At 43.2% G+C, this 26344-nt stretch overlaps 1 protein-coding gene across 2 annotated transcripts in view; it reads left to right on the top strand.

Annotated features, from left to right (window-relative positions):
* Positions 1 to 26344, top strand: part of LOC126405304 (E3 ubiquitin-protein ligase SMURF2) — an 85471-nt gene that overhangs the window by 54741 nt on the left and 4386 nt on the right. For both annotated transcript variants that reach the window (XM_050068974.1, XM_050068976.1), the window contains exons 8-18: positions 436 to 650; positions 3580 to 3664; positions 6826 to 6984; positions 7667 to 7720; positions 14279 to 14480; positions 18032 to 18135; positions 19295 to 19409; positions 20574 to 20752; positions 23108 to 23366; positions 23465 to 23666; positions 25540 to 25615. In XM_050068974.1, coding sequence (XP_049924931.1) covers positions 436 to 650; positions 3580 to 3664; positions 6826 to 6984; positions 7667 to 7720; positions 14279 to 14480; positions 18032 to 18135; positions 19295 to 19409; positions 20574 to 20752; positions 23108 to 23366; positions 23465 to 23666; positions 25540 to 25615 — 1650 coding nt within the window. The remainder of the gene's footprint in view (positions 1 to 435; positions 651 to 3579; positions 3665 to 6825; positions 6985 to 7666; positions 7721 to 14278; positions 14481 to 18031; positions 18136 to 19294; positions 19410 to 20573; positions 20753 to 23107; positions 23367 to 23464; positions 23667 to 25539; positions 25616 to 26344) is intronic.

Below are 26344 nucleotides of genomic sequence, written 5' to 3'. Positions count from 1 at the left end.
ACTACAGCGAAGCTATCCCCAGTGAAATGTAGCACACTAAGCTACGAGAAAATGGCAAAAGCAGCTTGCTACTTGCAAAGCTACTTTAATTTTTTTACTTTATGTCTAATCAGGGTTACCTCAGTGATCAGAAAAACTGTCAGCCAAACAAACAGGCAGCAAAAATTGGTCAGTTGAACCGTTTACTCTTGAATAACAGACTTAAATTAAAACTTTCTTATTTTTTTGGAGACTCTATGACATTTGAACTTGTCCTTCAGTAACATGACATCATCAGTCTTTCTCCCTCCTCTTCCTCCTTAATGCATTTAAACAGAATAAAGTTAAACCTTTTCTTTCTCAGTATGTCACTCTCTTTCTCCACGTGAAACTGCAGCTACTGATCACCTCACCTGTCTTCTCTGTGGTTCTCTCCTTCCCTCCTGTCCCTCTCAGGCCTGCGTCAGAGTACTCCAGCCCTGGCCGGCCTCTCAGCTGCATCGTGGACGAGAACACGCCCATCAGCACGAACGGGGCCACGCCCACCACAGCGTTGCCGCCTATCGACGGCGACCAGCGCGCCCAGGAGAGACGGGTCCGCTCCCAGAGGCACCGCAACTACATGAGCAGAACTCACCTGCACACACCTCCAGACCTCCCTGAGGGATATGGTTAGTGAGAAACCCTTACAGTGTGCATACTGTGTATGAATGAAAGTTTGTTATCTACACTTATTGCTCGGCCCTTGTTAAAATAATTAAAAAGGTTTGTGTAGTGCATGTTTAATTATATAAACAGTCAAAAAAGACCAACATTCTTCATGAATGAAGTAAACAGGGTCCCTGTTCAACAGCAGCAAAACTATATTGAAACATCCGTTAACAAACTTACACACAGCTCCTGCAGTATAATCCAAGTCTCATTTATCCAGTCATGTGCTCAGTACTTCACAAACACATGCATATTCGCTAAAACATTTAACAACATAAAATCCATCAGTACCATAGACTGTATTTTAAGATGGACGATGTGTCTCCACTTCCTCCTAATGTACAAGAATGAAGCCAAAATATCCCAGATACAGGCCCTGCCATCTAAGGTCACACCGATCGCTGAAACGCTAGAAACGCGACGCCAGTAAAACCATTGTTTTCCTATGATACAGTGCGTCTGACCGGCGTTCAAGCATTTTTGTAGACGCTTCTTTTTAGACGCACGTAGACGCTGAAAAGTTAAAATATATTCAACTTTTTGAGCGTCAGACGCCAGTAGCTAGCGCGCATTGAATAAGCACTTCCAGCGTTTTTGAAGCGTCTGCGTCTCTAGCGTCTCATTTCTGTGTGATCGTCCCCTTACACTGGTGTTGTAATTTGAAGCCGGAGTCTGCACAGTAGCAATCTCAGTGGTATCAAGTTCCCACACATGCACCCGTCCGATCTATCGTGAGCAGCATCATTGATTGTGAGCACACCGATTTGCACGCACGGCTGTCAATCATGACGTCAAACCCCTTTTTATAATATCACTTAACTAGTTAAAATCAAAATTAAAAGAAAAACAAGCACTCGAACGAACATCAGTGTAAAAACAACTACGTAAAATGACAGAGACCAACTTTGGTTTTAGCTTGCCCCTTACGCTAACATGGAGGGGGTGGGATTTATGACATATACTGCAACCAACCGTCAGGGGGTGATCAAGATGTTTTGGCTTCACTTTTGGGGAGCTGTTATCTCGTCCATCTTTATACACAGTCTACGGTCAGACAAACAATGTGCATTTGAGCTCTGCTCTTGCTGATATCCGATATGCTGGTATTTAACAACTCATTTGGCTGATAATCGATACTGGTATCTATATATATATTTATTTTTCCCCACCTAGTTCTAGTGATCATCAAGTAACATCATATCATGCATGTATACTCTCATCGTGATGGCCCACCAGCAGATGAAAACATGAATAGATTAAATTAATTTTTCCAGTCCCTCCTCCTTGTCTCTTTTTCCGTCTTGATTTAATCCATTAAAACTCCTGCCATTTGCACACAACAACTGCCAGTTTAATAAACGAAAAAATCAAAAAACAGTGGTAAATTGACAAGAACCCGACCTGATTCAAGCTCGAGGGAATAATCAGAAATTACAGCCTGGCCCGGCCTGAACTCGGCGGGTCAGGTCGGGCCCAGTCGGGCTCAAGCAGCAGATTAGAGCTCTAACAATGTATTGTGACAACATGCACGTTTACATCGTTAAAATTATTAAATTCTAACCATTTTAAAATCAACTCAAATGAAGATGATCAAGAGGTACTTGAGTCCATCTGACAGGGATGTATGGGTGCATCTGAAAAGTTTAAAAACCACAGCACTATGCTATCAATACTGTATGTGCAGCCTGTCCTATCCTGAGACAGATAAATATTTAATATTCTGATTGCATTAGAGTATGCTCTGTTTTTTTAATCCTCCTATGAAAGCCATCTCTGCTTCCACCATGAATCGTTGTATCATCATTGTAATGCTGCTGTGTTAATTGCTTCGCCTCTGCCCTCCTCCCGGCTCAACACTGGGCTCAGTAACCCAGCTAATCTGTGTCCTCATTCAGTCCAGTGACGCTGCAGCTTCACACAAGGAGCCTGAAATACTGGCTCCATTTTAGACGATCTAATTGAATTGATCTGGCTGTTAAAGGCTGGCGGCAGCCATTCGCTCCCCACCTCTGTTCTCCTCTCTGCACACAGTCAAACAATCAGACGCATTCATGTAAAAGCAAACACACACACACACACACACGAGCTGCGATTCCCCCACACGGCCCGAGGGAGTTTTGTTTATCCTCACAGTGAAGTCTTCTGTAGGATTTGGGAGTCAGAGTCATAGAAGCATATCTTGTCTTTGCTCTCAGACCTTCAGATTAAGAGGCTCCTGCGCTCGTCTCTGTATCTCTCCTGCTTCCTCCATCTCCGTCCTGACTTTCTTATTCTTGGGCAGTTCCTATAAAACCTGTCAACACCTCTGATTCTCCTCATGTGAGCGCACACCAGCCAAGATATGTCACCCCGTGTGTCGAACGTATATCGTGCACTCATCGGGGCGGGCGTGGGTTTGGAAGGTTATGTGTACATGCATGTTAAAGCAGGGCGGTAGGTCCAAAGGGATGCCAGAGAAGAGCTCTCTGGCAGACCGTTTCATGGAAATATCTCTGTCAGGCGGTGATGAATGAGCTCACCAACTCAAAAGTCAGACAGCCCCCATCTCTCCTCTCCTTTCCTCTCCAATATTCTTCACCCTGTGTCTCCCCTCCCCTCCTCCCTCCTCTTCCTGGCTGCCTTTTGGGATCTCTACTGACTCAGGCGCTCCTTTTATCTCCATCTGTGTGATCTCTCTCTTACGCAGACAGATTATAGGCACAATCTGTCTGCATGTGGCACATGAGTTAAACTCCATTTCATTTTCCATATATTTTAAACAACTGACAGAACGCTCGATGCCAAGGTTGAGGCTAAATGTTGTAGTTCCTCCCTTTTAATTGGATTTACATCGTTGTTTAACCAGCCAGATATCGCATCAATTAATCCCATTTTTATGTCTTCCTACAGAGCAGAGGACCACGCAGCAAGGCCAGGTGTACTTCCTCCACACTCAGACGGGTGTCAGCACGTGGCATGACCCCAGAGTACCGAGGTACGTCCACCACAGGATCTGTGACGACAATAGGATGTTCTCCACTGTCAATTTGTACTGTTTTGCTCCTTTTACTTCCCACCATATAAACTGTAGAATTATAAAATACAGGAATAATAAAATGAGAAATTGAGCTGTCCGCAGATGCTTGTGCCTCATTTCCACCGCAAGAATTGGCTCGACTCACTTTCAGTACCAGGTGCTTTTATCGACTTTATTTCCCACTATGGATAGTAACCCCTCAGTAAAGGCGGGATTCTCAGCTGATCGCCTTAGCGACGCCACATGAAACTGCTGTGACATAATCTTTAACAGAGCACTCTCTGAATCCTGTCATCAGCAGCCAAACAGAGGAGCGTCTGCTCTTTATTGTGATAAGCCGTCATTGATTGATAATCCGAACCAACTTGCACACAAGCTAATACTCAAACAGAAATATGTATGCTAGTTAATATAATGTTACATAGAACAAATAAACACACTTATACTCTGTAATTAATGCAAGTTACTTATTATGTAAAACACAGCTGAAATGTGGAAATGACATAGCAGGCGATCACATGCTATCCAAAAAATGGCCGAGTGATATAAATGTATTTTCGTTCGGACTTGTGTAAAATTGGCCTCAGAACTCCACGTGTGTAAGATGCAACTCCACAAGAGTAGAAACTAGATTCACACATAGCTAATTGAAAGCTGTAAAAAATTCACAAATGCTTTTAATTCATTGGTAAATTTCACAGATGTTTCTTTTTTTCTTGCTCTATTTTTTAATATTTGAGCAAGGTGTTTATATTTAGAGATTACACATTAACACACCGATTGTTCATTTGTTCACATAAATACTATTGAAACAAATATATCTCCATAGACGTAGTGTACGGCCAATTTAACAGGCTGACATTTTTTAAAATCTGGGTCGAGTGAATGAAAAAATTGCGGCTGCCATTGATGGTAGCTTTGCTATTTAAAAATGGTGGGTTTGTGCAGGATGACCTGTGTCAAGCTTGTGACATTTCTCTCTGACAGATCAGTGGTCTGCAGTGTTTTAAAGGAATACTTCACTCTCATGGTGGTGCAGTGCCCCAGAGCATGAGGGTTTGTGGTTCAAATCCAGGGTCGGGGAGCCCTTCTGTGGGGAGTTTGCATGTTCTCCCCGTGTCAGCGTGGGTTTTCTATTGTTCAGAAACTTTTAAATAAATCTGCGTTTCCATAAACTTCAAAATGTTTAGCTGTCGGAGCATGAATGTAGTTTCCTCGTCCATCCAGAAGTGCGTCTTGTGCTTCTCAGTCGCCATGGTGTTTGGTTTTTTTTGTTTTTCCGGGAGTTACTGCACTGCTGCCACGTCATCTCCTTCTTCTTCCGGTTGAAAGCCCGCGAAAGAAAAAGTGGTGCATGCGCAGAACGCCGAGTGGATACATACAGCAATAGTTTCATTTTCAATCGAATTATCTAGGTGTGTTAGTCGAGCTACAGATAGTCCCAATTTCAGTCAGACTAAGCTGTTTACATGCATTTAAAAGTCCGGTTTCAGTCTGACTAAGCCAATAATTAGATTTTCTCAAGCCTCGAATTCATTAAGAAAACTTTGTTTTCCTCGTATGCCTCCACAGTGAACGGAGAATCCAAAGAAGGCGAAAATTCTTAATGATTTGAAGTGAAGGGGGGGCTGCATTTAACAACAGCAAAACTGTACCAAAACTATTAGAAAACTCTCACTGAACTCCTGCAGTATAACTCAACTCTCATTTATCCAGTCCTGCACTCAGTATTTGCCAAACACATCCGTTTTACTTAAACATTAGACCTGGGGGAGCATGTGCTCAGGGTGTGCTACACGTAGGTGGAAGTGTTTTATAGAATATGCATTTTTATAGCATACAGCTTGATAAGTTAGACTTGGATTATACTGCACGAGTTGTGTGGGAGTTTGTAAACAGATGTTTTGATAGGCTATAATTTTAAACGCTGCCCCATGACTTCAATTTATGGAGAATGTTCGCCTTTTTTGGATTCTTTGTTCACTGTGGAGTCATGTGAGGAAAAACAAAGTTTTCCTTACAAATTTAAGGTAACACGCAGTATGTTTCGTATCCGCTCAGCCCGCTTGAAATTCAGGCTGTGGTGGTACTAAAAAAGTACCAGGTACTATGCACATTTCTGCCAAATAAAACCAAAGAAGATGGTGTCAAGTAGAGCTGAGCTGTACCATGTTGTGGAAATGTGGCATCAGATTATCATTCCATACGGTCCTCCTAAATTTACCAACCCTCGCTGACATAACTGACATTACACATTCTGCAGCTTGTGTCATGGTCTCTTAGTGCCGGTCTCCTTGTAGTTTGCCGTAAACCTGCAGCTGATTATGAGCTTGACATGCTGTGAGAAGACCCATGTCATGGGGCTCTGAGCGATTCGGCCCTCTGGCACGAGCGCTGAAAGGCCTCACTCTGGGACACATGGCCGACAGCACACAGGTCTCAATCAGCCATACCAGAGGCTCTTGGTCAGTACTCAGTCAGGCATGTGTGTCCTATTGATTACCATATTCCAAAAAGAAATGCACACAGATCTTCATGTGCATGTGCAAAGACAGGCTTCACTGCACTCCAGACGCTATCAATAAAACATGACTGATATTATAATACCTGGCCGCTGCTTGCATTCTATCAGTACATGAGTGATAGATGATATTTTTATTGCTCTTGATAGGAGGCTATTGGTCACGCCACACCTCACCCGGTGCTCCTCAGACAGCTCCAACATTAGCCGATGGCTTTGCTACCAAGCTCTCATCGCTCGTGAGGCTCTGGTCCCTTTTGGCTGTAACACTGCAAAACAGAGGAGTCAGCGCCAGCACTGCGAGCCTGCTGTAATTTCTGAACCTTTTTGTCTCCATGGAGTCCAGCTGAAAGGGGTTGCAGGGCAGCAGTAAATAATTTAGATGGGAGGAAGAAGAAAAATAGAATAAAAAGTGATTTCTCAGACATCTCGGAATCTTGCTGTCCGCCTGAGTCCAGTTAGTCAGTGCTTTGGTATGTTTTATACCTAGAATTTGATTTGTGTCTCTCTTTTCTCCCGTCCCACCCTACGCCGCCACTATTTTTCTTAAATTCTTGCATACTAAAGCTTTATTGTCTGCTCTTCTGCTGCATTTCAGAGATCTGAGTAATGTGAACTGTGAGGAGCTGGGTCCTCTGCCTCCTGGATGGGAGATTCGGAACACTGCAACCGGGAGGGTTTACTTTGTCGACCACAACAACCGAACCACGCAGTTCACAGACCCACGCCTCTCCGCTAACCTGCATCTAGTCCTAAAGTAAGTAGAGTGCTTATGAGCCAGACAAAATGTAACAGTAGCCCTTTTTACACAGAGGTTGCGCCATAGGGCTGCTGCAGAGTCCCTTCTTCCTTTACCTTTGCATTTTTAAGCGAGATTTATACTTCTTATATGACAAAGCCTACGCCGTTGTGAGCATTTATACTTGTGCAGTGTGTGTCTGTGTCACTCTGCAGTTACACCTCCAAAACTCTAGTCGGTGGCGGAGTTTTCTTTGAAGTGCTGTAAAGTTTCGTTGATCAAAGCACACATTAAACACACACAAGTGCACAAATCAGCTTCACTATAACTCGCAGCATTAACAGACAAACACTTGTCTTTATCTGGACACATTTCCCCACAAATACAACATGCTAATGTTATTAGCACAAGCCTATGGCATTTTACATTCTATAAATTAGCCTAGCAGCTAGCAGAGATTTCCTCTGCTCATATGAAGCCAGGATAAATCACACACAAGACTTAAAATGCTGCCGCCTACAAGGAGAGATAACTCTGTCCCCCCGTTACACAATTGTGTCTTTTCTTTTCTCCAGAATGGCAAGGCAGCATAACGGCGTGTATCTATTGAAATAGATTAGAAGGCACATTAGAAAAACAGGGTTTGAAAGCAGAGAGATTTATTATCTGTCTTTACTTTGTCTTTGTTTTGCGTCTGCAGTCCAAGCCCAAGCCCGAATGGTTCTCGAGGAGGCATCGAAAGTCAGAATGTCAGGTAAAGTTTGGGCTTCCTGCCAGCAGACTGAAACACACACTCTCTCAAACATTCACAGACTTGCTCACTTTGCCTTCCCCTCAGCTGATGTTTTACAGTGGGATCCTGTGCCAAGGTGTGTTCACCACCTGTAGAGGTTCAGCAGTCAGAGTAGCCCTTCTGCTGAGCAGACGTTTGTGCGCGCACGCACGCGCACACACACACATACACACACACACACAGAAATACATACGCAGCGCACTCCCACACAGTCTCTCTTTCCACACAAAAATTCAAATTCCTCAGCCCCGCAGAGGTTTTGATCATAAAGGCGTTTTAGCACACAATCCGTCACAAAGCTGGCTTTGGCCAGACATCAGATAGCTGAGTGGAAACCGAGGCTGCAGTGTCTGTGGCTGAGGAGCGTCTTACATCCAGGAAACGGAGCATAAATTTGATGCCCAGGTCAATGAATGAACTGTGTGTGTCCATCTGTGCAGGTTCATGTGTGTTAGTACATGCTTCTGTGCTTGGTACATGCCTGCATGCATGGATGCACGTGTTCAGAATTTCTTCCCCTGTGCAGCTGTTCAAACACATACTGTGCAGCGATAGCCGTAGAATTACCCACAGCTCCTTGCTCCACAAAGGTGGAGCGGTGTATGGGTGCCTTGATGGGCCTCCTCCGCCTGACTTCATTCCTCCTCCATGCAGAGAGAGAGGGAACGCATCAACGGAGAGATCAGGTTTCCTTTTTTTTCCTGTTCTGATGGATCAAAGAACGTGTTTTGGATTTTGTATTCGTTTTGCTTTTTTTCATCTATGGCGCTCTGAGAAGTCTTATAAAAATGTAGGCTGGCACGCCACATTTGTTTTTAATGTAGGAACTTTGTCCTGAGCATGACTATGCCCAGATGTGTCAAAATCTAATGCATACAGTTTATACTGTATATATATATATATTCTTGTAGGACAATTAGTGCACATGAAAGCCAGGGAGCTGGCAAGTATTTTAATGTTTTATCTCAGGAATGAGTTTATACACGGATAAAAAGATCTGTGTCTTTATAGCTATTAATGTTTTTAGTGCTGTGCAGGTGTCATTAAAGGTCCCATATTCTGCTCATTTTCAGGTTCATACTTTTATTCTGGGTTTCTACTAGAACATGTTCACTTGCTTTAATGTTATAAAAACACTTTATTTTCCTCACATTGTCTCTCTGAACATACCTGTTGTCACCCTCTGTCTTAAACACTTTGTTTTAGCACCTGTCTCTTTAAGCCCCCTCCCGAAAAACCCAGTCCGCTCTGATTGGTCAGTGTTTCGGGTCTTCCGCATCTGCAGCCTCGGCTTCTCTGCACTGTCATTGCAGTCGGGACTGTAACAGCACTGTAGTGGTGTTTTCTGTCTTTATAGACCGTTTCACTGGAATTGCATCGCAGGCAACAGTCTTAGTCCATGTTCACTTGTGAGCAGATGTTATTCACTCATGCTGCCTTAAAATGGAGCTCGTTTGATCGTTGCTACAACTAGGGCTGCCCCCTAATAGTCGACCAAACGTTAGTCAACCAGAAAGGTCGTTAGTTGGCAAGATGTCAGTGGTCGCTTAGTCGCAGAAAAGAAACGTAAAACTCTATCAGGAGCTGCGCCTTGTCAAAATAAATCCAAACCTATATGACTGGACCATGTGTGACTTTAATCTGAAAGGACAGACACAGGAAGTGTCCACGCTCAGCAGTCAGACAGGAGTCAGGTTAATTTCCAGGGCTGGTACCTGCGGTTATTCCACAGGCTAGTTAATAACATGTCGGGCAGGAAATCCAAAGTGTGGGATCATTTTGAGAAGGTGAAGGACGAACCCAAGGTGATATGTAAACTCATCTTCATTGGTCGACTACAAACATGACGTATCATCTGAAACATGGAAGTAGCTACATGCCCATTAGCCCACAGCGTCATTAACAGGCGGCTCGCTCAGTGTGTGACGTGCACTTGTAGATAAAATATAGGCCTATATTAATGAAGGTTCATTAGTACGGTTTTGTATTTCTCTGTAATGTAGCACAGTGTTAACAATGTTACTGATGTTACTGATCCACACAGTATTTATGCAGCACCTGTACCTGATTTAAAGACATAGAAATCAGACTTTTACAACATGGGACCTTTAATTACAGTTGTGCATTTTTGTGTTATGTGGTTTTATGTATTAAAAAGTTACCCAATATGAGTGTTAGATTCTGGCTGCAGAGCGCTGTACATCTCCTGGTTATTCAAGGACACTTGAAGAAGAGATTTATGAAATAACATCTTTATAAATTGTGCATGACGAAGGTTTAACCTGAGTCCGTTCTCATCATTAACTCTGTAATGGACGGTCTGTTTGGTGCAGTTTCTGTCCTAACTGAAGCTGCTCCACTGCTGCTAATAGAACAGACTTTGGAGTGACTTTCTCACTCGTGACAAAACTCTGGAAAAGATATCAGTCGTCATGGATTTCCATCAAGACATCTGCCTTTTATCAAGTCAGGGATTTTAGAAATTTTCACCCCTCCTGTTCCGTCATCCCACAAAAATGTTCGATATATATATGTCCGTCAAAGTTAAAGTTTATTGCCTTTTTTTATTTGCCAAAGACACTCCCTGAGCATCCAGACCAGGGTTTTTTTGGTTATATTTCCCCTGTGATGTTGCAATCTTCTCCACATTCAGCCCCCCTGACTGGTCAAGGTCACTGTTCAATAGGTAACTGAATCCTTGTCTGGTTTTAAGACCTGGCTGCAGGACTGCCCACTGCACAGTTGCATGAGTAATAACTGTGTCATTTCCCCGACGTTTGTGATTTGTCGAGTCGCAGAAAACATTGCTTTTATTGTTCCGACTTGTCTCTGCAGCGAGCATCTTCAGGTAACATGCACCAGATTTCGTGCTCATCAGCGAGGAGCTGGAAAGAGAAGAGAGAGCCGTGGGGCCACAGAGCGACAGAGACAGAGCAGGAATGTTTGATTTATGGGTGAAAGTGCAGGAAGAGATGCCTCCTCTCCCCTTCCTCCTCTCCCACCCTCTGAGTCGTCCTCAGTGTTTGGGTGCTGTCGGGAAAGTGCCCTTCCTGCCTCCCCTCTCCCTCCCTCACCTTCCCTCCCTCTGAGTCTAGTCTGCAGGAAATAAAGGGATTCAAGAGGAGGTCTCGAGTGTCCTGTGGGGCCCTGTGGCTTTCTGGGATAGCAGGAAGTGATTGAAAAGCCAAACTGGATTCTGCAGGGCAGACACCAGAGACCAAACTCGAGTCATTTTGTTAAGGAGAAGTTGTCATTGTGGTGGAGGAGAATGTGAGCTGTAGGGCGGATACTTGAGAGTAGACGTTTTCAGTCACATTTCAGTCTGTCATGAAGTAAACTGAATGACAGTTAAAGTTTCTCTGTGTGTTTGTTTATTTTAACCTCGGCATCACTTAGAGCGGTACAGCCTACATATCCATACGGCATGCACACACAGACTGACATGTGTATGCTTCCACCACCCTCTGTGCTCGCCTCTACAGTCTGGTGTTTATGACCCTGCTCAGGGCCGAGCATGCCTGCTACCCCCCACCGGAGTGCAAAAGGCCACTGTGTAAATAATCCTTTAGTGCCGGCCCCATAAAGGCTCTTTTGATTCTATGTGTGTGTGTGTGTGTGTGTGTGTGTGTGTGTGTGTTGTGCCTCCCTACTGTGCCACCCTCTGAGGGCGTCTTCCCGAACACAGCGCCCAGTTCAAAAGTTGTATTCTTCGTCCAGTGACAGAGTGGAGACCTCTGTCATCATTAACCGCAGATGATGTTCACAGCCACGCTATTGATACTGTGGTTAACCGCTGTTTTGTCACACTGTTAAAAGAAACTGTTTGTTTTAACTTAAAAGAAAAGAGTTGGTGTCTGTGCTGCTTTAAAATTTGAAGTTGACTGAATTTGAGAAGACAAGTTTAGGTCATCGTGTAGTAAAAATAAACAAACAAACAATAAACAAACTAGTCAAATAATTAATTAGATTAATTCAGTTGTTCTAACACTCAGTTCAGAAAAGATTCGCTACAAGACGAAGTCGAAGCAGGCAACTACCTGCAATGTGCCATTGTGCAACGTGAAAACCTGCCGATTCACACCAAGTCAACTAGATGAGACGATGCATCATCTCTAGTCAACAACTCTGTACTTCTGTTTTGATTTGCAGCTTTTCAGACTTATTTTGTGGCTGAATATAATTTGTAGCTTCTTCAGCGAGGACGGAAACAGACACTACAAGCTGATTGACTGGTGAAACAGGTGAACTGGACTTTACAGGTCAGTCTGTAGGATTTAGGCAGATGTATTTACAGAATAAAAAATAGTAAGCATGTTTTCTTCAGTGTTTAATCACCGTGTTTTCGTTACCTTACAATTATCCGTTTATATCTTTATAGGGAGCAGGTCCTCGCCCACTAATTCCACCATGTTGCACCGCCATGTTTCTACAGTAGCCCAGAACAGACAAGCTAAACACTGGCTCTAGATATGTCCATTTACTTTTGAGCATCAGCCACAGTAGTAGTAGTAAAAGACGTGAAACTGCTTTATTCAGTGATTTTACCGGTTTAAATCACCTGGTCCATTTGTTTTGGAGAGGAAGAAACCTCTCGGGAGTTTACGTTGGGCACACGGGAGACAGTTCACATGGTTGCAGTCCGCAATCCTCACCACTAGATGCCACTAAATCCAATACACAGCTTCTTTAAATCCTTAAGTTAGGTAACCTTGGGGCGTCGGTGGCTATTTGGTAGAGCAGGCGCCCCATGTACAAAGCTGTCGCCACAGCGGCCCAGGTTCGACTCCAGCCTGTGGCCTTTTACTGCATGTCACTCCCTCTCTCTCCCCCCTTCATCCTTCTCTGGCCTATCCATTAAAGGTTAAAAATGCCCCAAAAAATATCTTAAAAAAAAAAAAAAAAAAAAAAAAAGTTACGTAACCTTAACAATTTAGGTACAACTGAAATGAGCCGTGGGTGCATTGGCCTATTGTACCATGACATCACGTCTCCCTGACAGCCAAAAACACAACAAAAAAATCAGTAAATTAATTCTAAATAACAATTGAAGGTTACAAATGATTAGCTCACCCTTAACAGTCAACTCTAATCAGATAAAATGTGAAGTGATGAAGCCAGCACATTGTGTGTAAAATATCCAACTCACGGCTAGTTAGCTGGCTAACATGCCAACATATTCCCAACTGCTTCTTTGCGTATGACGTCATACATAAGTGATCTGTCTGGATGGATGGCAGGAAACTGGAGGCAAAGACACAACACTGCACAAAGCCCATGAGTTGTGCTGTTTACAGGTTTTTCAATCGATCAAAGTGGGTAAAAAAAAAAAGACCACGTAAAGTCCCGAAAATAGGACGTAAAGGGAAGAAGTAAGGGGGAAAAAGTCACCGAGAAATAGCAGCAGATGTGGATCAGTTACCTCCGTCTTCAGTCAGAGCGGAGTCGACTAATTTCAAATAAACCTTAAAGCGTAGCTGCGTAACATCGATAACATTAGGAGGTCTTAAGGACGATACTTGCTGCGTGCAGGTTCATCCAATGCTTTCATGTAGTCACGTTCCTCTGTTTCCAGTTCACACGGTATTTGGATTTATCACTTCCTGCTCTCCATCTGAATTTCGCACATCATAGTAGTCACATGATCGCAAACAAGCTATAAGCAAAATGAACTAAACATATAAAAATGTATCAGAAGTTGTGGAGACGGACTGCGCAAAAAAGCCGGAGTGCTCTTTTCTTTAGCTGGCTGCATACGCTCTCACGTCATTGGGAACAATTTAAAAAAGATGCTAGCACTCAGACAAGAACGCTACGTGGACACAGACGCTAACTCCGTTGTGGCCATATGTGTAGTAACTGCGTTTAGGATGTGTCGTCCAGTACACGGTCTGAGTTTCTCTCTGTCTTCGTCTCAAGACAAATGTTTTGACTTGTAAAATGTACCAGTGTGCCTGTGCGGCGTGGCCTCGATGACCCTCCATTACCTCAAGTGTACATGATGAGTCAAAAGCAACAGAGGATCTATTTGCAGAACTTTCTGTCCCTCGGTCGTGTTCTGCTGCTCGCCTGTTAGAAAGTCTTATTTTAGTTCAGTGAGACCACCAAGTCTCTGCCAGGTGGAGAGAGGAGGCCGTGAGAGTTCGTGAGAGGGGTAGCGAGTGAGGGAGATGTCTTACCTCCACTAATCCCACCTCCACCTATGTCTACGTGTGTGTGTGTGTGTGTGTGTGTGTGTGTGAGGGGCTGAGGCAGCTGTTTGACTTGATGTGCTTCCCAGATGACCTCAGTGTGTTTACTCCTCGTACTCTGCAGTCAGCAAAGGACAGACAAAAAGCTCTTACTCTCACAGAGCTGTATTTTGAGTTTCTTGGCGTCTGTGTGTTGTTTTTGAGCAAGTGTGAACTTTTTTTCCTCACTTGTAAGCTTGTTTGTGTTTGTTATTGGTGCGTCTACAAATTTTGTCTTTCATCTTGTCCCCTCTGTGTCTCACTGTCTCTTTCTCTTCTCTCTGCCCTCCAGTCGTCAGAACCAATTGAAGGATCAGGCCCAGCAGGCTCTGGTGTCCCCCGGTCAGCTCCCAGAGGAGGCCGAGTGCCTCACGGTGCCCAAGTACAAGAGAGACCTTGTTCAGAAGCTCAAGATCCTCCGCCAGGAACTGTCCCAGCAGCAGCCTCAGGCCGGCCACTGCCGCATCGAGGTGTCCCGCGAGGAGATCTTCGAGGTGAGGACGGAAAGAAACAAGCTCAGTCATGTCATCGTATCATCTGAAGCTCACAAGGGGGCCTGTTATTAAATTGGTACATAATTTAACCCGGAGGGAAATTCAGTCGTGGCAGCCAGAGCATGCGTGAAACTAATTAAGATTCATAACAGAATGGTAGAAAAACACGGAAATGATCTAATATTTGCTCCATTGCACAACCACCTGCCCTCAGTTTCCCCACAACTCCAGCCAACAAATCTACATTTGGCACTGTGAGAATTAAACAATTGCATTTCTGTGTTGTCCCATAATTGACTAATAATACCAGTGCACCTCCAGACCTCTTATGTTGCACCTTGCCAGAAATGTAGCTACATCTTGCAGTGATGCAGACTTCCTCTTATTTTTGTAAACCTAAAACCGTTTCCCTCAGTGGAGATGAAGGTTTTATTTACTTTAATTTCACAGATAAGAAACAATAAATTGCGAAGTCAATAAAGCCTCCACAAAAATAGCATTTGAAGTCTTGTTTGAGGAAAATGCTGCGTTACATTTACCTCTGAGGTCAGAGCTGGGAAAGACGTCACACCCGAACTGACTGCGTTTTAGTACGATTCAGAAAACCAAGTTGTTATACAGGCAATACAAGTCCTAGCCAGGTTAGGGACTGCTGGCAAAGTATTATGCTGTATTTTGCAAACACCACAGCAACATGTCCACTGATAGAAGCTGGACAACACTGTGTTTCATCAACAGTTTTAATTAGATACAGAAGTGCTTAAAAAGAAAGAGACTGTTGATGTGTGGACAGCCATCTTTGATTTTGAAGTTGGGTTGGTGGAGTTCGTCCGACTCAAGTGGGAGTTCCAGTTGAAATTTGAAACTGGCGACTCTGAAATGCGAAACTTCCCAGTGCAAATTGAACGCATCATTAGAAGTGATGGCCATAACATGACCCTGTAGAATTGTGCATTTTTAAAAATTATTTTTTATGAAAAAAAAAATAATAATAATAAAAAATCATTTTAAAAAAATTATTTTAAAAAAATAAAAATAAAAAATCGAATTCATTTAAAAAAAAATAAAAAGTGAATTCTCTTTTTTGTTATTTTTATTTTAGGAAAATTGAATTTACTTTTCTTTATTATTTTTTTATTTAAAAAAAGTGAATTCACTTTTTCACAAAAAAAATGAATTAATTTTTTTAAAAATGAAAATAACAAAAGTGAATTCACTTTTTTTAAATTATTTTTTATAAAAAAGTGAATTCACTTGTTATTTTCATTTTTTAATTAATTCACGTTTTAATTTTTTTTATGAAAAAAGTGATTGCACTTTTTCTTTTATTAAAACATTTTTTAATTCACTTTCTTAAATTATTTTTTATATAAAAAAGTGAATTCACTTTTTTATATTATATTTCACACTTTAAGCCACCTTCTTTTGTGCACGGACGTCTTAAGTACGCTGATCTCAGCCTGTGAACCTTTGTGTGGTTGTCCAGCCCAGTTGCTTTGGCGTGCAGGTATCTCCTCTGCTGTCTTCTCTTTGTCCATTGTACCGACGCACCCAAGATAAACTTTTTTGTTGCCCCAACTAGGCGCAGTTTCACAGCAGCCCTGAGACTAATGCTAAAATACGCTGTTACTGTTGATAAAGTGCTGCTGAAGCATATGTTATATGTCACACTAGAGGCTGATGCTGTTGTGTAACATGTCTCACCTGTCACGCCTCTTTTGCTTACGGGACACCAACAGGCCGTCTGAAATCACACACTGGGGCGGTTTGAAAAGACTCTGTAGCCGCACTATAGAGCAGTCTTTGTGGATAAAGGGCTAACTTCACAGCAGCTTAACACCGTTGCATAGAAACTACACTGCCATCTAGTGCTTTGGAGGTGTAACTGCAGGACGACACAGACCCACTGCACAAGTATAAGTGCTCACAGTGCTGCAGGCCTCTTGCGTAAAGCCTACGTACAACAATAAATCAGCTGTAAGAGAAGCAAACAGCACAAAACTCTGATTCTCTTGTTCCTGCAGAGCTGCTTGTGATTGTACAAGTTATTTATTGACGCACCAAAGTTATGTTAAACGTCCCCTGAAGGTTTTTCTTCCCTGCTCTCATAAAGGTCGTTGCCCGCAGCAGTTTGGCTGTGAGAATGATTTCTCTCACACACACAGTTATCTATGATGTGTGAAGGTAGTCTGTTGGAAATCTAAAGCAGACCTCGTGTTTGAGATGAGGGTTTGCTCAAGTACATTTTCTCAGCTGGGGAGTTTTTTTCTTTCTTTGCATCTAGGAGGGCCTTCATCAGAGCAACAACACCTGCAACAGACTGCATGACCCTCATAAAATATGCACTGGAATGTGCTGGAACAGCCGCGTCTCTTAATCTGAACGAAGACATTTTTGTTGGCTGATCTCAATGTGAGAGAGAGAGAGAGGGCCGGGAGGGGAGGGGAGGGGAGGGTGCAGAGGACGTTTTGAGGTTAAGCGAGACATAACTGCACAGCGTCTCCAGACCAGCTGAAGCATTACAGTTTGAGTGAACAGGCAAGTGTTAGCTGGTGGACTGTCAGACTTGTCTTTATGTGTACTTTCTGGTGCAGATAAGAGCTTCTCATTTCTCGCACAGCACCTCTCTGTTGTCTGCTGTGTCTGCAGGGCATAGTGGAACCTGGCTGTGTTATTATAGTCTTACGGCTGTGTTTATTATAACTGCCCCTAATCCACTTTAAATGAGCCCTCCCCCCGACGCTGTGAGCTGTCTGCACGTGGGATGAACACTGATTGAGGCGGAGAGAGCTCAGCCTTACGACAGAGAACCAATTTAAAATGACTTCTGTAACTGCCACGCTGCATCTCTCATTTCTTATAAAACTGCTACAGACGAGCCTCGCGCTTTTAACGTCAGTTCTTTTAGGCCCTGATCACACAGGAAGTGTTTTAGCAGCTTGAAGCAGCTTTTTGCAATTGTTTTTAATGAGAATGAAGCTTCTTGCGCGCTGTTTTTGTGTTGCGATGCGCCTCACATTTCTGCGCTCTAGGCACCTGGCGTTTTTGCCAGAGCGCTCTGAACTCCTCAAGTTGAAAAATCTTCAACTCAGAGCAGAAAAGCACCTCATGTCAACTTTTCCCCTATTGTCCATTCAGATGAGAGGCGGGCCTTCTGTGGTGGTCATGACAGCAACTTTACAGTTGGTAAACATTGGAGGAGAAAATGGTGGTAGAGGCTGAGATCAATGCAAAAAAATTGTCATTTTACTTAGGACATCCGTGCACTTTCTGTGTGATCGGGCCGTTAGAATAGTCTCAAAGTTTGGTCAAGCAGTAAAACATAATACATGTTCAACCCTGGAACTGGTCACATGTGATGTTTGTTTGTGTCTCCAGAGTCAGGACCTGTCATGCAGGTACTGCAAACGATAAATGGCTTCTTTTCAACCCCACTGAGAACCGCTCTGTAGCATCAGCAACTAGCAGGGAGAACACAGCAAACAGCAGTCTGACTGATGCTGTTACCGTCTTTGACGAGGCGTGTGCGCTTGTTTGCATCTGTCTTGCAGGAGTCGTATCGCCAGGTGATGAAAATGAGGCCGAAGGACCTGTGGAAAAGGCTAATGGTGAAATTCAGAGGAGAGGAGGGGCTCGATTATGGAGGAGTGGCCAGGTAAGAAACTGCAGCAGAAGAAGAGCGTGATACACAAAGCACACCCTCCTCCTCTCATTCCTCAGTTTGTACGTCCTCGATTTGTGTCCTCGCCTCCTCTCTCACATCTGAGTCCCTCCCACCTGGGATGCGAGCAAAGGAGGCAAGGAAGAGACACAAGGAGCAAGGATTTAAATGGACAGTTCACCCCAAAATCAAATTAAATATTTTTCCTCTTACCTTTAGTAGAAGGAAGGGTGCATCTACTGCAAGCTCACCTAGCACCACTGAGCTGGCTATTGTTACAACTCAGCTGAGGCACTTTGAGACGCCATTAATGTTTACATCTCGTGCTGTCACGATACGAGCCTCTAGTAGATGCACGCTGCCTTCTATGCGGTGTTACAGTTGGTGGGTGCAGCTCAGAAGAAAATAGTTCCCGTGTGAAACTTCTCTCAACATCTGTGGATTATCATGAGTAACCAGGTCATGATTTCTGCTGAGTTTGAGTTTTTCAGATGTATTTTTTTGGTGCTTTGAGCACCACAAGTACTCAGCAACTCACACCGAAACAGTCTAGATTGATAAAATGTTCAATAGATGAAAGAAAAAAATGTGAATGTTAGATTTTGTGCTGAGCTGTTTTGTTAGAAAAAAGAGACATCTGTGCTTCAGAGCTGTAATTTAAAAGCGACATCAGTAAATAATGACGTGTGGCACAGCTGCATCATCAGCTCTGTGTTGCACCTCTTGTATACATCACGGGTAACAAAAAGACTTCTGCAAAGGATTCATCTGTGCATCCTCGCTCATAGCACCTCCAGTGAGCCTCCTCTCTCCTCGAGATGCATTTTAGAAACTGAGACATCCATCAAGATGGCGCGCTGAGATCGATTTCCAGATCAAAGGCATGAGGACGGAGAAGAGAGGAGGCACAAAACAGAGAAATGAGAAGAGCCCTCACACTTTGGTTCTCAGTCTGCCTCCTAGTGGAGGAAACAAAGAACACAACTCATTCATTGTTTTGTCTGGTTTGGTCTCATTTCTTCATCAGTTCAAGTTCTGAGGTCAGAGATGTTTCCAGCTGCATCCTCAGCATTGTAACTCCACTGTGAGTCCTTTTCCTCCCCCTCCACCTCCTGTCTGACCTCTGTGTGTCTGCGTTCTGTGCTCTGTGCAGGGAGTGGCTCTATCTGCTGTCACATGAGATGCTGAACCCGTACTACGGCCTGTTCCAGTACTCCCGTGATGACATCTACACGCTGCAGATAAACCCGGACTCTGCGGTCAACCCTGTGAGTCAAGACAAGACGAGAAAATCCAACTGTTGTGTGGCATCGACGTGCCAAATAAAAATGTGTATGCACTCGCCGCTTTGAGAAGTTTTGGATCAACAGGTTATCTGCAAGTCTTGGAAAGCATTAATCTCAGTTGTATTACATTTGCATATGTTTTGAGTGTTTGTTCTTGCCTTTCATGAGACTGGTGTGAGAGTGGATTGTGCTTCAGGAGTCTGAATTTCAGTGAGCGCTATCAGACTTGTAGCAAATCTGCACTTACTGCCAGCTGCAGGAAGCTCAGTGTCTCGTGATGAGCAAGTGTCGATTTTAGCAAAAACCATTAACTGTTTTTTAAGTGATGTGTCAGGAGATCTATGCACTTAATAAATAAGGGTCTGTCTTATCGTTCCCACTTTTCCATCATCCTTTGGCCGGTAACAGGGGTGTAAATCACCACTATCATCACAATACGATATATCGATTCTTTGGACAATGATACGATATTTGCCGATTTTACAAAATCTGCTGCGGTACATTTTCGATTTGATGCAATTAAGGGTCCTGCAATCGATATGAGACGATATTATCTGCCTATATAACACAGTCTGTTACAAAAGAAGCTGCCGCCACTTTCTTTTTTCTTTGGCCATAAAAGATAAAACACAAATAATCTAACTGTAACTGTTTAGTTTAAACTGACTCCACTAACACATAAAACAGCACATGGGATAAGTTAATGTTGACTACACACGCAGGAGTACGTTTTTAAGGGGACAGTACATGAACACACGAAAAAAAAAGAAATTAAATTAACACGGGCAAGATTACGTCGGTCAGAGGTTCTGAAATTCGGTTTCCATTTATCGCCCAGCCCTACTTTGAGGCATGCTTTGTGACTGGGCTACAGTGAACTTTGACCTGACTGATCTATAAAGCACTTTGGGTACTTAGTATGGATGTGGCCTGAGGTCACTCTCCGTACTTTTAACTGTTGCTCTCCAGTGTACAGAGGTTATCATGTGGACAGACTGTTGGGTTGTTTTCTGTTGTATCATGTAGATTTGGTCAAAGAGGAATTCACTTGTTTATTGTTATAAACATACTTCAGACACTCAGCTCTGCTGGAAACTCCCCGCCGTCTCCTCATTTGGAAACTGAAGCTGTTTTGTCTGCCCTCAGGAGCACTTGTCATACTTTCACTTTGTGGGCCGTATCATGGGGATGGCGGTGTTCCACGGCCACTACATAGACGGAGGCTTCACTCTGCCCTTCTACAAACAGCTGCTGGGTAAACCCATCACCCTGGACGACATGGAGTCTGTCGACCCCGACCTGCACAACAGCCTCGTGTGGATCCTGTACGTACAACATACATTTAAATACAAGTCGACAACAGTGTTGTTTTTATTCTGTGTAAATGAAAAGTGAAAGATAACACACATGATGCTCTGTGTGTGTGTCCACAGTCTACATGTGATAAGTATGAATCTGTACCTTTAAAGAAAAATATGCAACTTAAGAGGAAATCTCACAAATAAGTTCATGTTATAACCTGCCAACTGATGAGATGTTCTCTCCTGTACTTTGATGACAGCGCCCCCTAGAGTCTTTGAATATTTCTTACATCACTGGTCCTTCAGCACATGTTTTCAGACCATGTGTTTGTTTTCACTTACATGCACTCTAATATGAATATCTGAATATTACAGCATTCTGATTTTTATATGAGTCGTGTAAACTTAATATTCTAAATTAGGCCTGTTTCTGTGTGAAGCATGTTCAGATTCAGATCTGTGGGATAACCTGATATTTGGATTTTAGGAACATTCTTTGGACATGTGAACAGTGCATTCAGATTATGTACCTTGTTTGAGGTTTTAATCTTTTGAAACCTGGAGCGACGTCACTTTTTTTAACCTTTTGCAGGTATTTAAACCTTTGAACCTCTGAGCAAACTGGTGTGATTTCTTTCAAAAACATGGGAGGAAAAGCAAGGAGCAACTCTGTAAGAAATGTCCCATAAATTGCAAAAAAAATAATAGAAATTATTATTACATTATAAAATTGTGTTACAGAATTATTTTAATTTTTAAGAACTCTTTTCAGGTCATTTCATTGTTTGTGTTTTAAAACAAAACTAATTTTCTTGTTTTTAATTTTTTCCTTTTGCTAATTTCTTGCAGATTTCTGGGGTCATTTCTTCTTTGCTCATTGCCTCCTTCCCATGTTTTAAAAGAAATCAAGCCAGTTTGCTCAGGTTTCAAAGGGTCTATTACAGTTTGTGACACACGGCCGCCTGTCTGTTTACAATCAGCTCTGTGTGTTGTACACAAACCAACTCTCCAACAGTTTGTAAGGCTGGGCTGTAGAAATGTGCGCCTAAAATAAAAGCCCATAATTTTGGTCAGAAGGAGAAACATTCCTACCTTTAAACATAATGAAAGACCTGGAAATCACCTGTTTTTTAGATAGAACTTCAAAAAAAAAAAATTTGGGATTAAAAGAAGCAAATTGGCGAAAGCATTTCCAGCTGTTTTTCTTTTACATTATTTGACTTTATAAATGACATGTTAGGGCTCGTTAATCAGAACATGCATAACTATATGTCAACATGAATATCAGTAGAATATTTCGGATCCAAAAAAAAAAATCTATACGTACAGAAACCTTGCATGCTGATTCCAATGCATTGAAAATTCGCAATATGTGACAAAAATGAAAAAGACACATTTCCTTCTTTGCCTCTCTCCACTGGAGTTACCTATCTGAAGGGGTGAAGCTGTCCTCCATCTCTGTCTCCACGTTCTTCTCCTCTTCATCATCGTCCACCTGAATATTACATATCTGAAAGTGACCTATCTGAGTTATGAAATGATTCTGTGCGCCCCGTTCCTCTGTTTTATTGCAGATGTGTTTTACAGCCACACTTTCTTCACTGATCCTTGGTCAAATGTCTCTAAAAGTTCTGACGGATGCAAAATATGCAGAGAATCGAACCTGTTCCGAAAATGTTAATGATGGAAATTTCAAATTTCAGATGCAAACATGATTGACGTAACATGAGGCTGTTTTCATTTTTAGACGTGCGACAACAGGGTGTCTGCGGGGTCTTAAAAAGTATTAAAAGTTGATAAATCAAATGTCGGAAAATTAAGGCCCTTAAAAAGTATTAAAAAGTCTTAATCGCGATTTTATGAAGTATTAAATTTTCTTGGCATTCAAGCTTTGACAAAAAGTATCAATGAATGTATAATTTATTTTCCTCCTCGCGACTATTACAAACAACAATGTGTAGGTAGGCACACTCGGACTGCCATTCGGGGCCGTGCACGTACCTGTGCGACATCACGCGACGGGGCACGTCCAGGCGCCAAACAGAGGAGCAAAAGACAATAAAAAATCCTTCTCATCTTTGCTGAGTTCTGTTGTATGTTTGTGCTCCATAGATTTAATTGCAAATTACAACTGTTTAGTAAGTTAAAGATGCGTTGCTGCTAACGACAGCTTGAAGTAGCGAAGAGGTCTTCAGGTTTTTTTTTGGAAGGTCTTAAAAAAGTCTTAAAAAGGTATTGAAATTAACCTCAGGATTCCTGCATATACCCTGGACAATGTCGGACAAAAAAACAGACTCTGTGCAGAGGCCGTAAAGGTAAGAAACTGAATATTTTCTTAGTTGCCCTCAAACTCACAGTCAAATGTTCATCTCTCCTCAGCGACAATGACATCACAGGTGTGCTGGACCACACCTTCTGCGTAGAACACAACGCCTATGGAGAGATCATCCAGCACGAGCTCAAGCCCAACGGTAAGAGCATCCCCGTCACGCAGGACACCAAGAAAGAGTATGTGCGGCTCTACGTCAACTGGCGTTTCCTGCGAGGCATCGAGGCCCAGTTCCTCGCTCTGCAGAAGGGCTTCAATGAGGTCATCCCCCAGCACCTGCTGAAGGCTTTCGATGAGAAGGAGCTCGAGGTAATTTCATTGATTTCCCTCATCACATTGCTCAGTTATAGTCTAGGTAGATGGAGTCATTGTATTCAATAAAGTGTACTTCCCTCCTCAACCCGTAGCTGATTGTATGCGGCCTGGGTAAAATCGACATCAACGACTGGAAGTCCAACACGCGGCTCAAACACTGCACTCCAGACAGCAACATCGTCAAATGGTTCTGGAAAGCTGTGGAGTCGTTCGACGAGGAGCGCAGAGCGCGGCTGCTGCAGTTTGTCACCGGCTCCTCCAGAGTTCCCCTGCAAGGATTCAAGGCTCTCCAAGGTACACATGCGCATACTGCATGTTTTGTTATGTAAAAGAAAGAAAGTCCTGCTCTTGAAATATCCTGCGAGGCATCGAGGCCCAGTTCCTCGCTCTGCAGAAGGGCTTCAATGAGGTCATCCCCCAGCACCTGCTGAAGGCTTTCGATGAGAAGGAGCTGGAGGTAATTTCATTGATTGGTGTGAATTGTCTTCTTTGTGAGACTCGGACCAGAGTGAGCACTGAAGTGTTAGCCAGCTCATGCAGCTGAAAGGGTTCAAAATGTGTTGTCAGACACACACGCAAAGAATCCCAAACACACTACATTCACAGTCTCATGCGTGTGTGTTTGGGATTCTTTGCCTCTCTATGTATGTCTGTGTCTCTGGGTTTCTCCGACCTTGTGTGAACCCTGAGTGTGCGCCTGGTGCAGTGGTTCAGTGGGTCCATCCTGGCAGACAGTGCAGCCCAGAGACAGAGCACCCAGGCATGAGGAGTACACCGTGACCCACAGGCAGACAGCACCCTTACACACCTTATATAACCCGGCCGGCCTTTCTTGGTCAAAACATCTAAAATCTGGACACATGGTTACAGTCGAGGGACCAAGTCAGCTCAGTTAGTATTGGTGGTATCTAAATACTGTACAGTAATATGTGTTGTTGGAGCATTCTGAGAACCATCTGAACGTTTGATGAACTGAAGCGATTTGACTTCAGTAACGGAAAACATCACACAGGCAGATTGTGAGTGATTTAAATAAGACAGGAAGTCAACTTATTGTGCCACTCTTACACCAAACAACTTTTCAAGCACTTTCGCTGTCGCAGACAAATCATGAGAGTTTTCCCGTAGTAAGTGCGCTCTCCCGTTCTCAGCTGGTGTGAGATGGTCATAAAACTCTGAGCTCAGTCTGAGCTGTCGTAATCAGTCTTTTCTTATCTTGACGTTCCTACAAAATCCAACGTGTTTAATATTATCCTAAGGTTTTATTCTTAGTGAAGTTCAATGGCCCATTATAATAACGTGCACTGGGGACTGTCCTAACAACCATATGCCACTGGGGGAGGCGCAAGTACATGAAGTCTTGGTTCTCTTATACTATGGAGAAGGAAAAGAAACTGGTGGAGTTGTGAACAAGAGTGTTTAATTTGGCGTGTATCTGATCCACCAACCAGCACTTATTTTAGTGAGAAACCTTCATTCAGTCTCATGTCATCTCCATAGTCTCCTCCCACTGAAATAGTCCAGCTAACCACCAACAGAGGCTGGTGGCAAGTTGAGGTGTCAAATACACAATTAGTACTGGTAATATTTTAATTCGAAACCATTTGTGTGAGTTCATGTTGTTTAGATTTCCCTCTCTGAGATGTTATTTCAAGGTGTGTAATTTCTAAAACTTGAATCAACTCAAATGTCCAGGGCTCTCGTTCATAAAACGAGACTTGATGGGAGAAACTTTGACTCATGCTTCCGAACATTTTGGAGACAGGAAATAGGCGACGCAGATGGTGAAGGGAAGCCTGATTGTAGAAACTGTCAACTATTGACACCCCTGGTTTCCAGTCACTCACCTCAACTTTTCTTTCTTGGGGATCCCGGACGGAGGTCTGGCTAATTCCTTTCAGCGTAACTGATCATCCGTGCTAACCTGAATGTTCAAGTTTGAATTTTTCACCTTGAATTTCACAAGTACAGTCTGAGATTTATTTCTGAGTTGCCGTTAGAGATCCAGCTGAATGTGAGCAGTCTGAGAATGTTGGACGCTTCAACTTTGAGTCTGAATATGTGAAAAGGAAACAGTCAAAATTTTAAATGACCTTCTGGAAATTACAAAGTGAGAACAGAGGTGCAGAGCAGGACCACTTTAACTAAACTAATTGTGTTTGTACAGGTGCTGCCGGCCCACGGCTTTTCACCATCCACCAGATTGATGCCAGCACCAACAACCTGCCCAAAGCCCACACCTGGTGAGGAAACTGTCAGCTCTCTAACAACTTAGACTGTTTGACACTGAGGGGGAGAGTAGTAAATCACAGCCAGCTACAGCCTCTGAGAGACGGTGATACTGCACCAGCGTCCCCGCGGAGTGCAAGAGTTTAATGATGCTTTCACACCTGCCCTGTTTGGTTCGGTTCAGTCAAACTCAAGTTCATTTGCCCCCTCAGTCAGTACGTTTACATGACACTTGAAAAAAACGAATTATTGCCTTAATCTGACTATAACTGGACAACTGAAGTGCATGTAAACGCGTTACTCCGACTAATATCGGAGTTCTCCAACTCCGATTAAGACACCCAGATAATGTGATTGGAATTCAGTTTTCTCCGGCATGTATACGCCTTAATTGGAGTTAAACTAGACAATGCATGTGCGCATGCGTATGACCCTGGAAAAGACAAGACATGCTATTGTTGTAGCCCTCCAACAGCATATGGCGTTCTTGTCTGCCTCTCGAAATCACCATGACCACGAGGGATAGCGTGCACCTTATCTGCACAATCAGTAACGCGTACATTACGTACGAGATGAACAAAGCTGTACGATTATCCATCTTGCTGCTGTTCGAAAATGCCGGTCTGCCGCCTGACTCCAGTTGTTTATTATTAAGTGACGTAATAGGTCAACCGGAAAGGGGGCCGTATTAACCCGCTGAAACGACACATATCGCCACCTAGTGTTGAGGAGGAGGACACGTT

Source organism: Epinephelus moara, chromosome 18 (assembly GCF_006386435.1).
Source record: "Epinephelus moara isolate mb chromosome 18, YSFRI_EMoa_1.0, whole genome shotgun sequence".
Classification (NCBI taxonomy): Eukaryota; Metazoa; Chordata; class Actinopteri; order Perciformes; family Serranidae; genus Epinephelus; species Epinephelus moara.
The sequence above is the reverse complement of the archived record's forward strand: the minus strand, read 5'-3'. Positions and strand labels throughout refer to the sequence as shown.